Source organism: Miniopterus schreibersii (genome assembly GCF_964146895.1).
Source record: "Miniopterus schreibersii genome assembly, chromosome: 1".
Lineage (NCBI taxonomy): Eukaryota > Metazoa > Chordata > Mammalia > Chiroptera > Miniopteridae > Miniopterus > Miniopterus schreibersii.
In genome coordinates this window covers 61,285,997-61,297,870 of record NC_138101.1, presented here as the reverse complement: position 1 = coordinate 61,297,870, position 11,874 = coordinate 61,285,997, and the positions used below count along the sequence as shown (strand labels likewise).

At 35.1% G+C, this 11,874-nt stretch overlaps 1 protein-coding gene across 4 annotated transcripts in view; it reads left to right on the top strand.

Annotated features, from left to right (window-relative positions):
• The window catches only part of EMCN (endomucin), a 102,670-nt gene that overhangs the window by 56,092 nt on the left and 34,704 nt on the right, over nucleotides 1-11,874 (top strand). For 2 of the 4 annotated variants that reach the window (XM_081120898.1, XM_081120899.1), the window contains exon 5: nucleotides 9,320-9,358. The exons of the other annotated variants lie outside the window; for them this stretch is intronic. In XM_081120898.1, coding sequence (XP_080977024.1) covers nucleotides 9,320-9,358 — 39 coding nt within the window. The remainder of the gene's footprint in view (nucleotides 1-9,319; nucleotides 9,359-11,874) is intronic. 4 annotated transcript variants of the gene reach the window in all.

Below are 11,874 nucleotides of genomic sequence, written 5' to 3'. Positions count from 1 at the left end.
TAACATTAGTCATAATACTGGAAATAATCCAAATAGCCATCAAATGATGAAATGGAATATTCTATTGGATCTTCCATTTGGAATGGATTTGGAATGCTACAAAACACGGGCTATCCATATGATGGGATACTATTCAGCAATTTAGAAAAGCAAAATACTGATACATGTGATACTCTATTCCTCCATAGCCACAAATGGTTGGGTGCCAACAAAGGTCAATGAACCTCAAAAGCATTAAGCTCAGTGACAGAAGCCTTTCCAAAAACATGACATATTGTGTAATTCCATTTATATAAAATATCCAGAATGAACATTTTTGTAGGAAAAAAGAACAGACAAGTGCTTGCTTCAAGCTGAAGGTCAAATGGGATTGATTGCAAAAAAGTCTCAAGGGAGTTTCTTGAGTTAATAAAATATCCTAAAACTGGATTACAGTGATGGTTGCACAACTTTATAAGTTTACTAAAAAGTATTGAGTTGTATACTTAAAATTAGTTAATTTAGTTTTGAATTTCCTTATAAAACTTGTTTAAAAACTAAAAAGAAGAAAATGCTGACCTAGGCCAATCAAATTTCCTTTCTGGGCCACGTGAACTAGAAAACCCAAAGAAACAAAAACAAGTGATTAGTTGTGGGAATAAAAGCAGCAAGGTCTTAGTAGAGTGAGTCTGAGACATCCATGATTTCTCCCCATGCCTATGACATAATAAAAAATATTATGAATAAATAGAGTTGATAGAGAAGAATGGAGAGAGTATATGGGGACATGGGGAAACCCCATGAGCAAGATTAAGTTGTTCATGAGAGACAGAGAGTAGTAGGACCTAGAACTCCTCTAATTTCTGACAGATTTCCAGTTCTAGTCTACATCTATCTTCATAAGAAGCATTGCTCATATTCTAGCCTCTATGATATGAGGAAATCTATACTTTTATTGAAAATATCCTGACTAGAAAAGCTAGTGATCTACCATAACAGCATTACCAGATGCCATTCATTATAAATAATGTATGCATTTTCGACATATCCATAGTCCTTAATAAGAAGCAACTACAGATGATTCAGTCTCTGAGTATCTTCTTGGGAGACCTCCCAGCTAGAAGGAGATGGCAAGTGGGAACTGTGGATATCTAAGGCCCACTCTTGTCTTGAAATACATCAGGAACATCCATTTTCTTCCTTTTTATTGTAATCATCTTAAGCACAACATAAAGAAGCACAATATCTAGAAGGAGTCTACTTTCACACAAAAATTGTGAATAATTATATTTCATGAGACAATAACCACAAAGAGAAATTTGAAGAGCAGGGTCATTTCTACTTCACACAAAGAACAGTTCCTGGGGTAGAGTTTGGCTTCTTATAAGGAGAATCTATTTTGTAGGCAATATATGCATGAAAGATGCCTTTACCAAAACAAAACCTCATTCATCTCATAATATGATTGCCCCTTATACAAACAAAAATAAAAGTAAATATGCATTTGCAAAATGTGTAGCAATTGAAAATTACACTCAAATAATTAGTATGCTACACTAATACATTCAGTGACTGATGAGGACAATGTCATTCAGGTCCATATTTCATTCAAATTAGCACTTATACAGAGTGAGTGGCCAACCCTATGAGTCACTTAAGATTCTTAATTTTACTTTGATTCATGCAGTACAATGCCCTCTGCATCTCAGTTCTAGGGACTACTGTATTCATTTGGCTTCTAAACACAGTTAAAGTGGCTTTCTTCCAAGTATTTTTTAAAAAATTATGCCCACAAAGACATTTCTTGAAAAATGAAACACATGGAAAGCAGGATAATGAAATAAGGCCATTTACTGCTGCCCTTTGCATTTGTCATTGGAGTCACCAGTTTTATACTAAGTATTTTAGATATTTTGTTATGAAACTCATTCTTCCCCAGATTGCTCTCATTCCTCAAGGTGCTTCCTACTTAGCATGGAGTCCACTGGATATAAGGAGTTTATATACATTTCCATTTGTGCTTTATGAAACCAGGAGCCTGTCCAGATTCCTGGTTAGCACCCTTTCCATTTCTACCCTTCACTACATAACCATTCAGAGCTAGTGGAGCCAAGACAGAGAGGCAGAAAAAGAACACAACAGTCTACTGGTAGAGGAAGGTTGAACAGCTGAAGTTCATCTTCCTCTTAAACATATGGGTAATGGGGTCCTCAAATAGTGACTATCAGATAAAGGCTCTTTGTACATTATGTCAAGTGCAGGTTTGATTTGGAGTAGAAAAGAGTAAGTGAGGTTTGCTGCTTTCCTCCCCAGAAAGGTGGAATGTAGGTCAAAAGGAAGATTGTCCTGAAAACATTTCTCTGTAGTTTTTTTCCCCATTTGCTTAAAGTTGTGTCTATTTCTCGCTCTCTTTTAGTGATAGCCTTGCTGGGTAAAATAATCCTGGTTGTAGGTCCTTGCTTTTCATCACTTTGAATATTTCATGCCGATCTCTTTAGGCCTGAAATGTTTCTGTTGAGAAACCCAGACAAGAAAAAGCTAAATGAGTTTCTTACCACCAAACCAGTATTACAAGAACTGTTAAAAGTCAGAGAAAGACAAATACCATATGATTTCACTTATATGTGGAGTCTAATAAACAAATAAACTAACATTAAAAATGTTGTGTGTCTTTCTCTTGTTTTATTCTTTTATTCTGCCTGTAGAATACACATTCCTAGAATTTTTAAGGTTGAAATCTTCATTCACTCAGTGCTCTGATGTTATAAAAAAAAAATGGGGGCCCTTCAAATTAATTAATAAATTACTTTATTCACTAAGGATTCTTTGGAGGAGATCTGTGTGGCATCATGCCTCATAACTTCTGGCCAGCATTTCTCTGTGTTCCTTCGTTTGTAGATGCATTGCTTTAATCTCTGCTTTCATCCTCACACAGCCTTCTCCTCTGTGCCGCCTCTTCTGTCTGTGTGTTTTCTCATAATGATATGTGCCATTGGATTTAGGGCCCAGCCTAATCTGGAAGAGTCACCTCTCAAGATCCTTAATTATATCTGCAAAGACTCTTTTTCCAAGAAGGTGACATTCACAAGTTTCAGGTGCACATATCTTTTCATGGAGGGAAAGGGTGTTACCATTTAACCCACTCCAGACCATGTCCTGAATTTAGCCTTACTACGCCTAGGTTTTGTCATCAATGCATTTATCATTATCCATATGCAGAGCTGCTACCTTGCTGGGCATTGAGGGGTATTCAGTGGAAATATCAATCACAGGAGTCCCCACCCTCCAACACCTAAACTGTGGAAGGACTGGGTGTAAAATTCTGTCATAAAACTCCAAATCTTTTCTTCCCGAGTTCTCCTTTTCTACTAGTAACCTGAAAATGTGGCATCCTCTCTGACTCTTCTTTTTTCGTTTCCTGTGCACATCCTGATGATTTCTGAGGAAAGAAGAGAAAAGGAAAAGGAAGAGAAAAGGAAGGAAGCAAAATAGATGCTTTTCTTGCTGGAAAATGAGTCATTCCAGTTTTGATAACCAGATTTGAAAGCAGGCATGGTGCACACTCTAAAAGATTGGCAGGGAAGAAGAGACTATTGCTATATCTTCCTTTGGTGAGTTCAGACTTGGCCTAAGAAAAATTGTGGAATAAGAATTTAGGTAGAAGGCAAATTGAGATAGACAAAATGCCAATACGTAACTCTACCAAGGCAAGTTCTTGGACAGAAATTCTGCAAAAGATTCTTCCAAGCCAGAGCTCCTGCTCCCACAGCATATACAATATTACAGATGTGAAATTCGAAGGGGAAAATCTGGCTGCTTTTAAGTAGAAATGAATAACACGTATAAGTAATCAATAGATTATTAAGCAGGGGTTAATTGCATTTATATATAATAAGTAGTTTACCATAGGTTTCCTTTTGCATAATTTATCCTAGTTTAATATGGAATTTATTTTTGTACAAAAAGCAGAGATAATTGTAGACATGTTAGATATATTCCTGGATGAACATGAGAATAACCTACACACAAGCCTGTGATTTTCAAGGCAACACACCCTTCTTAAAATAAAAATTGCACATTCTAATCTTGCCAAGAGGAACTTAGCTTATTGGTTATAAATAATGATTCTGAAGTCAGATTGCTTGGGGTCAAATAATAGCACAACCATTTGTTTACTTAAGCTCTCTGTGCCTCAGCTTTCCATCCATAAAATAGCTTATAATAATGTTATTCCCTTATCAGATTCTTGTGAAGATTAAAAGACATAAAAACATATAAAGCTTAAAACAGTGTATAGCAAATAAATGCAATAAATTTTGTGTGTGTGGGTGTGTTCCCTTCCTTCCACACTTGTATGGTCCTTATTTATTCTTTCCCTTGTCCTTCTTCCAACTTATTAAAATTCCACACTTTCATCAAGGCCCTCCAAGATTTTACCTCAGTATTTCCCACAACTTAATGAGTGTTGCCATATATGTGTACTATCTGCACTACTATTTATTTAGTACTTTCTTGAAAGCGATGCACTTTTTATTCTTAAATTTGTTTGAAAACGAAACTATCATAAATGAAAAACCAGTTTCACTTGGCATAAGCAGGAGCTATCAAATCATTATGATGTAAGCAAAATAAAATAAAATTCTAGCTAGCTTTTGTTGCTTGCCAACAGCTCTAAGTTTGAAGCTTGCTTGTCCTTGTTTACAAAAATAAATCAAATATTTACCTGGCAGAGGAGATACCAGGATCATAAGGTGGTTTTTCAGGGCCAGGCTTATATCCACTCTGCACTCTGGATATGCTGACCCTTGCAATTTCCCCAAATGTGGGAAACTCAACTGTATCATTTGTGGTCATGGGAGACTGTGTTCTCACATTCTCCTGAAAACAGACAACCAAAAAAATCAAAGTAAACCCATGATAGGTTTTAATGACATATTTGCATTAAACTGAAATTTTGAAACTTCCTCATTGAAATAATCAAATAAACTGAAAGAAAGCTAAAAAGAAATAACTTTATAATTGAGTGTTTCAATGTTATTTAATGCCGCTTTCCAGTATCACCTTATAGAATCTCTCATACAGTGCTATCTACGCACCTTATCCTTTGGAAAACATTAATTTATCTGATCTTCCAGGCTCATTATTTCTTTTGTGAATGGCATGATTGCCACTTATTTAGAAGCTGAATCATGATGTTTCTTATAGGCTACTTAGTTTGTATCATTTCTTGTGGACAGATACAAGAGGAATCCTCAAGATAACAAAGTCTTAGTCACAAGTCATGGTTCAGCCAAAGGAGAAATAATTTTACATGCCATGACTCAGTCAGTACCATGCATAGGAGAATGATAAGGAAAGTTGGAATTGTTTATAGCAAATTATTTTTAAGCAAATCGGTCAAGAATTCTATTTGGGAATAACTGTATGTGTTTTTTCTCCTGGACCTATTAATGATGTTCTGTGTATAACTATATACAGCTGGAAACACAATATCCTTTGTAAGATAAGAATATTCAGCAAAGTTATTTGTTGTATTGTTGTTTAAGCTTTCTGTTTTAAAAGCTAATTATTTGAGTTAAAGTTTAGCTTTGGATTAATGTGGATTAAAGTTTAGCAGTTTAGAAGTTCATTTGCATTTCATAAGACTTCAGTTTCATATTAGAAAATCAAACTCAACAAACAGGTTTTAATTTGGCAACCACCCTAAGATGTTGGTCTTTATTAAACATCTAAATTTGAGAATAGAGTAAAAGGATGCACTACACTCACTTGCTATTTGTCTTTACTCACTTCCTCTGTAGGTCAGATCTTGGCCCTTTCTCAAAACACACGTGTATTCTGATCATTATAAATAAAAACCAAAAATAATTGCAATTATCATCACTTTTCATTAATTCCCATAACTTTAGCCATATTTATAGCATTCACCTCTATTAAGCTTTTTTATCCACAGAACTGAGTTCAGATTTGAAAGTGGTATGCCATGTGATAAAACTGTATTATCTTCAGAATAATTCTCCTTGGTTTCAGAAAAAAAGTATATACTATTTCAATTTTTAAAAATTTAATTTAATTTTTCCCATCACCTTTTATCCCCTCTGTGCACTCTAGCACCTCCATCCATCCCCCTCCACCCCTGCAGTTACCACACTGTTGTCCATGTCCATGAGTTCTCTATCTTTTTTCTCTTTTTTGCTCAGTCCCTCCACCACCACTCCTAACATCCCCTCCCAAAGCTATTTCAATATTGACTGAATATTTAAGGTTTGCAGAATTTTGTCCTCAGAATAACAATATATTCATTCATATATAAAAGTCTGGACACCTTAGGACTCAATATAAGTCCTAAGTCTGAATTGGTATATGAATTTTTTAAATTCTACTATACCTTAAAACATAGTTATTTTTCATTTATATCTAAGTCCTTCTAAAATTATTATACTATTTTGAAGGCTGAAAAGAAAACACAACTAAAGGATAGTCAGAAGTTTTTGTCTGATTCAAGTTTAAACATTTTTCATTCTCAATGAAGTCTATCAGCAAGAAAGGTTATGACCTGATATTAATAGCAAGAGAAACAAAGGGTTTTGGTTTTCTTTGTTTTCTCACCCTCTAGCAGCTGATAAATATTTTAACTGCATCTTCTACAGAATTAAGCCATATTCAAAAGCATTTTAACTAGTTATCAAAAGTAGGACTTGATTACATAACTTTTCCTTTCATAACTGTTTAGTGGAAGAAAAAGCTGTCTATTTTAGTATAAGAGGGTAGACATTATAACCAACAGATCTGAATTTTAACCATTGTACCCCCTTGAGAAAGTAGTTTTACTTCTCTCAGAAAGTGTTTGCAGATGTGCAAAAGGAGAGTCTCTCTTGTAGACATCAACAAATAATATATGGTATTGATCATACAAGTTGCATTAAAAATGGTAGCTATGATTATCAACTAGCTATTTTAAATGAAACATTAATTTTTGCTTAAAATTAAATTTAGGTGGGTATAATTAGTCTTATTCATCATCATCATCATTATTATTATTATTACTGTTATTTTCTATTCTCAATTGTTCATTCCATATGTTTTTTTATCAGAGCTCTATTTTGCTATGTCCTGGTAGTGGGCACTAGAATTGTGGCTCTGAGTAAAACATGTAATCTTGGATGGACCTGGAGGGTATTATGCTAAGTAAAATAAGTCAGACAGAAAAAGACAAATATGGTATAATTTCACTTACATGGGGAATATATAAAAAAATAAAAAAATAAAAAAATAAATAGAAAAGAACAAACAAAACCAAACAGAAACAGACTCATAGAAACAGAGAACAAAGTTATGGTTCCCAGAAGGGGATTGGGTGGGGAGATGGGTGGAAAAGGTGAAGGGATACAAACTCTCAACTATAAAACAAATAAGTCACAGGATGTAGTGTACAGCATAGGGAATATGATATTGTAATACTATTGTCAATAATATTGTAATAACTTTGTATGGTGACAGATGTTACTAGACATATTGTGGTGATCACATAGTAATGTATGTAAATGCCAAGTCACTATGTTGCACTACACAGAAAATTAATATAATATTACATATCAAGTACACTTTAATTTTAAAAAATGAAAAAAAGAAATCACTATCCTCATGGCGATTATATCCTGACAACAAAATATTTTTTAAATAAAGTAAATGTGCCCTAGCTGTTTGGCTCAGTGGTTAGAGCACTGAGTCTCAGACTGAAGGGTCTAGGGTTCAGTTCTGGCCAAGGGCACGCACCTTCATTGGAGGTTTGATCCCCAGCTCCAGCTGTGGCAGGCTACCAACTGATGTGTCTCTCTCACATCGATGTTTCTCTCTCTCTCTTTCTCTCTCTCTCTCCCCTTCCTCTCTCTCTTTCTCCCCTTTCTACTCTCTCTAAAAAGCAATGGAAAAAATATCCTCAGGTGAGGATTAAAAAAATAAATTTAAAAAATTCATAAAGTAAATGTCACTGTAGTAAAGAAAGTACTGTTGAGCAAATGAAACAGTGTGGTGGACTAGTATGAAGGGAAATGAGACAATTTTAGATAAGATGGCTGGAGGAGACTTCTTTGAGTGTGATGTGGTGATATTTGAGCAGAATCATGAAAAAATAGAAAGAAGCTGATGTCAGCCTGAGAGAGTAACATTGAGGTACAGAGAAGGGCAAGCAGACAAGCCTGAGGCGGGAAGAGCCCCATGACTTTGATCTAAGCAAGGGTATGACTGGTTGGAGATCAACTGAGGAACAAGGCAGGGGCCACATCCTCTTACGACCTGCCAGCCTAGTAATAGTAGGGAGCTATTGAAGCAGCCCAGTTTAAATTTAAAAATATATTTCTAGGTGTCTGTTATTGCAGTTACCAACACAAGAGATATGGGTTCCAGATAAATAGTAACCAATTAAGTGGTGGGACATATTTGGAATATATTTTGAAGCTAGAGCTTAGGGAGGTGAGAGAAAGAAGAAAATCAAGAAAGACCACTACTTTTTGTCTTGTGCGACTGGGGGGCAAATGGGCTATGCATTGAACCAAAAAGGCGGATACCAGCCAAATAAAGGTACAAAGAAGGCTAATGAGTACTTTAAACATTTATTATTGGGCTTCTATTTGTTTCAAAAATATTTTCTATATTTTCCACATGGTAAATATTGTTCATGGTGAATATACTTAAAGTTGTTGAAGTGAATTTTATTGTCATTCTCGCAAGTAATTGGACTTGTAGAAAGCTCTTCTCCATTGTATTTACTTTAAAGGAATCGCCTAAATTTCAAAAGTATCTGTCTGAACCTTCCTGAATCTTCCCCAGGTGAGGAGATGGATCAGGTCTTACTGGGCATACGTCACATAGCAGCACCAAACATACAGCACCTCCCAAAGGACCTGTAGTTGTCTGTGTCATCTTGACATATTCAAGATGTGAGGTTGTACCAGACGGTCTAAAGCAGAATTCAGCAAATTGTGGCCTACAGGCCAAATCCAGCCCTCACCTGTTTTTCTAAGTAGTGTTTCACTGGAACACAGACATACCTATACTTCGGGTATGATGTGTGGCTACATTCACACTACAACAGTAAAGCTGAGTAGTTGTTAATGGCCTGCAGAGCCTAAAATATTTACTATTTGGCCTTTAAGTAAAAGTTGGCTGACCCCTGCTCTAAAGTAGCTTTTAATCATGAAGCCTCATGATTTTCTAATTTAAGGGAAAGTGAATCACAGATGAGCTAAGTTCTATATTCATTTGCCATCTGAAATAATTATGAGAGTACCTGTGATGTTCAGCATTTAATTTTAGTGATTTTCTTTTCTTTCCTTTAAAGCTGAGAATCAGAGTTCAGTCAATGCCACAAAAATATCAGGTAAGTAAATGTTTTTATCCTCTGAGGATGTTCATGTGTAAAATCTCAAAAATAAGAAAAAGTAGATCAACCGGTTTGAGCACAAGGTGAAATGATACAGGAAAAACATTACATAGCAACTAAAATGTTTAGGAGAGCTTGCGTTTCAAAATAAATGCAGACCAGGGAACCGTACAAGAATGTGCCTGAATGGTCTGTGGCTTTAGTGAGTGGAAGCAGCCCTGGTAAATGCAGGAAGCCTGTCGGATTGTCCTCTGAAGAATCTGCTTTTCCTGGTCTGTTTCTATGGTTGGCATGCCCTTTCCCAGAAGTATAGGGAATCTGTGAGCTGTTCTCTGTATTTCCTAACAAATCCTGGTCCTGGTATCCAAAGAGATGATGTTATAAACCACAATCAGCAGCCTAAAATGTTGTCACTCCAGGAAGTGCTCATGTTTTGCTATCCTTAGTTTTAAACTGAATGAATTTCAGATGATGGAACAATGGGAATGAAAAAAGAACATTGGGCAGGGGAAGATGGTAACGTTGAATCTTTCTGTTATTTTGAAATCAAAATTATTTTATCTTCTTACATCTTACCTTGTACTTTGACAAACCTCTTAGGTTCTCAATCCTGGTCCCCTCTGGTATTTATAAAATGAGAAATATGTGAAATAAACACAGAAGATCTTGTAACTTTTTTAAAAATTGGAAAAATAAAGCTATGAACATTTTGAGTGAATCTAATAACATTTTCACAGCTGATGTCCTAAATAATCATCATAGTCCACCTTCTACTTTTTACGTTTGAGGAATTCAAAACTGAAATGGTTATGCGTTTAACTTTTAATTATTTACCTTCTACATAATATATTTCATGAATGAAGAGGTTAGTTTTATATTATTAATTCTCTGTATTTTTTTTTTATCTCACCACCATACTTGCATTCTCATTTCCATCTACATAGTCTGGAAATGCACTCAAAAGAGCACTGGAAACAACATAGCAAAACAAAACATGAAAACAATGCATCCAGGCAAAGAGGGCAGCTTTTCGTTGGCAGGGACTGTGCATGTTCTGGGGAAATTCTTCCCATCTGCTTCACGGATTGGTTATCTTGGAGCAGCTACAGATGAGGAACTGGGAAGCTGCCAAAATCCTCAGCTTCTTTTCAGGAAGGATTGAGGCATCCTGTATTGTGTTTAGAAAAGTTGTATTTACAAAATGCCATTTAGCTATCATTTATTTTTAAATATAATGAAAAGCCCATTTAGAATATTTTAATTTTGATCTATGGAAACTAGTTCTCCTAAAACAGATAATAAAATGAGCCAATGGTTTGAATAGTGGACTAAAAAGAAATGAGACTGATTTTATAACCCATAAAGAAAGTCTGTCTCAAGTTTCAAATATGTGTTGTGGCTAAAGACTGCGTCAAGATTCACTAAAAAATAATAATAACATTTATTAACAGGGTATTCGTTTATACCAATGTTAATGACTGTAATTGTGTTTGTTTATTTAAAACTTTCAGTTATACATATGTATCCAAGATGTTCAAATATCAAATTTCTGATGCATTCACCCATATGATCAAGGATAGAGATATTAAAATAATTAATATTTTTTTTTTTAGGTAGAAGTAGAATTCCAGTCCACAGAATTATTAATACTGCTTCTTTTTTAATAATTAATATGAGCTAATATGCATGTGTTTGACTAGATCATACATGTTTATCACATTTGATTTTTTTTCATATTATGCATCCAGCTTGAATTTTCTTGAAAAATGATGTTTTTACCACCCACTTCAAAAACTATTAGTAACGGTCTAGAAATTGATGATTGTTTTATATAGGATCTTTTTTTGGGAATTCAAAATAAGTAAGGCAACTGTACATAAAGTGTGAATTATAAGAAATTGCACATAGATATGATGTTTAATGTTATACAATAAAGATAAAAGAAAGGTAGTCATAGTTATACAGAAATGGTTGATACAGGTCTAAAGACATATCTATTCATTCCATTCAGTTGTATGCAGTAGACAGCTAGAGTTAACAATGCTAAGCATGAGGAAATCATGCTTAATGTCTAAAACATGTGGGAAAGTTACACCCCAACTGCCCACTGTATCAGATCTGGTAAGACTTCAAACTTTGTATGATACCCTGCTAAATATACAGAATAGTATATGCCACTAACTGTGGAGTAATAGTAACCACCACTAGCTGAGGCATTCGATACTTTGTAGCCTGCCAGTAAGCGAGCTCAAGGAAGACTGGTCCGCATCATACAAAACTCTACAACTCTAGTCGCCCTGGAGGTATAACATGATAGACAAGTTTCACATGACCTTATGTTAAGATTGGTGGAGGGAAAGATCTTTTTCCTTTTAGCTGTGGTTGTGTTATACATCGGATATGGGGAAAGCAGTTTAAGGTAGATGAGGAAAGGGTTTATGAAAGAGGTGACCTTCTAGCCACCAGATTATTCTGCTTATTCATTTTTCTAACTCTGAGTTCAGAGCTCATGA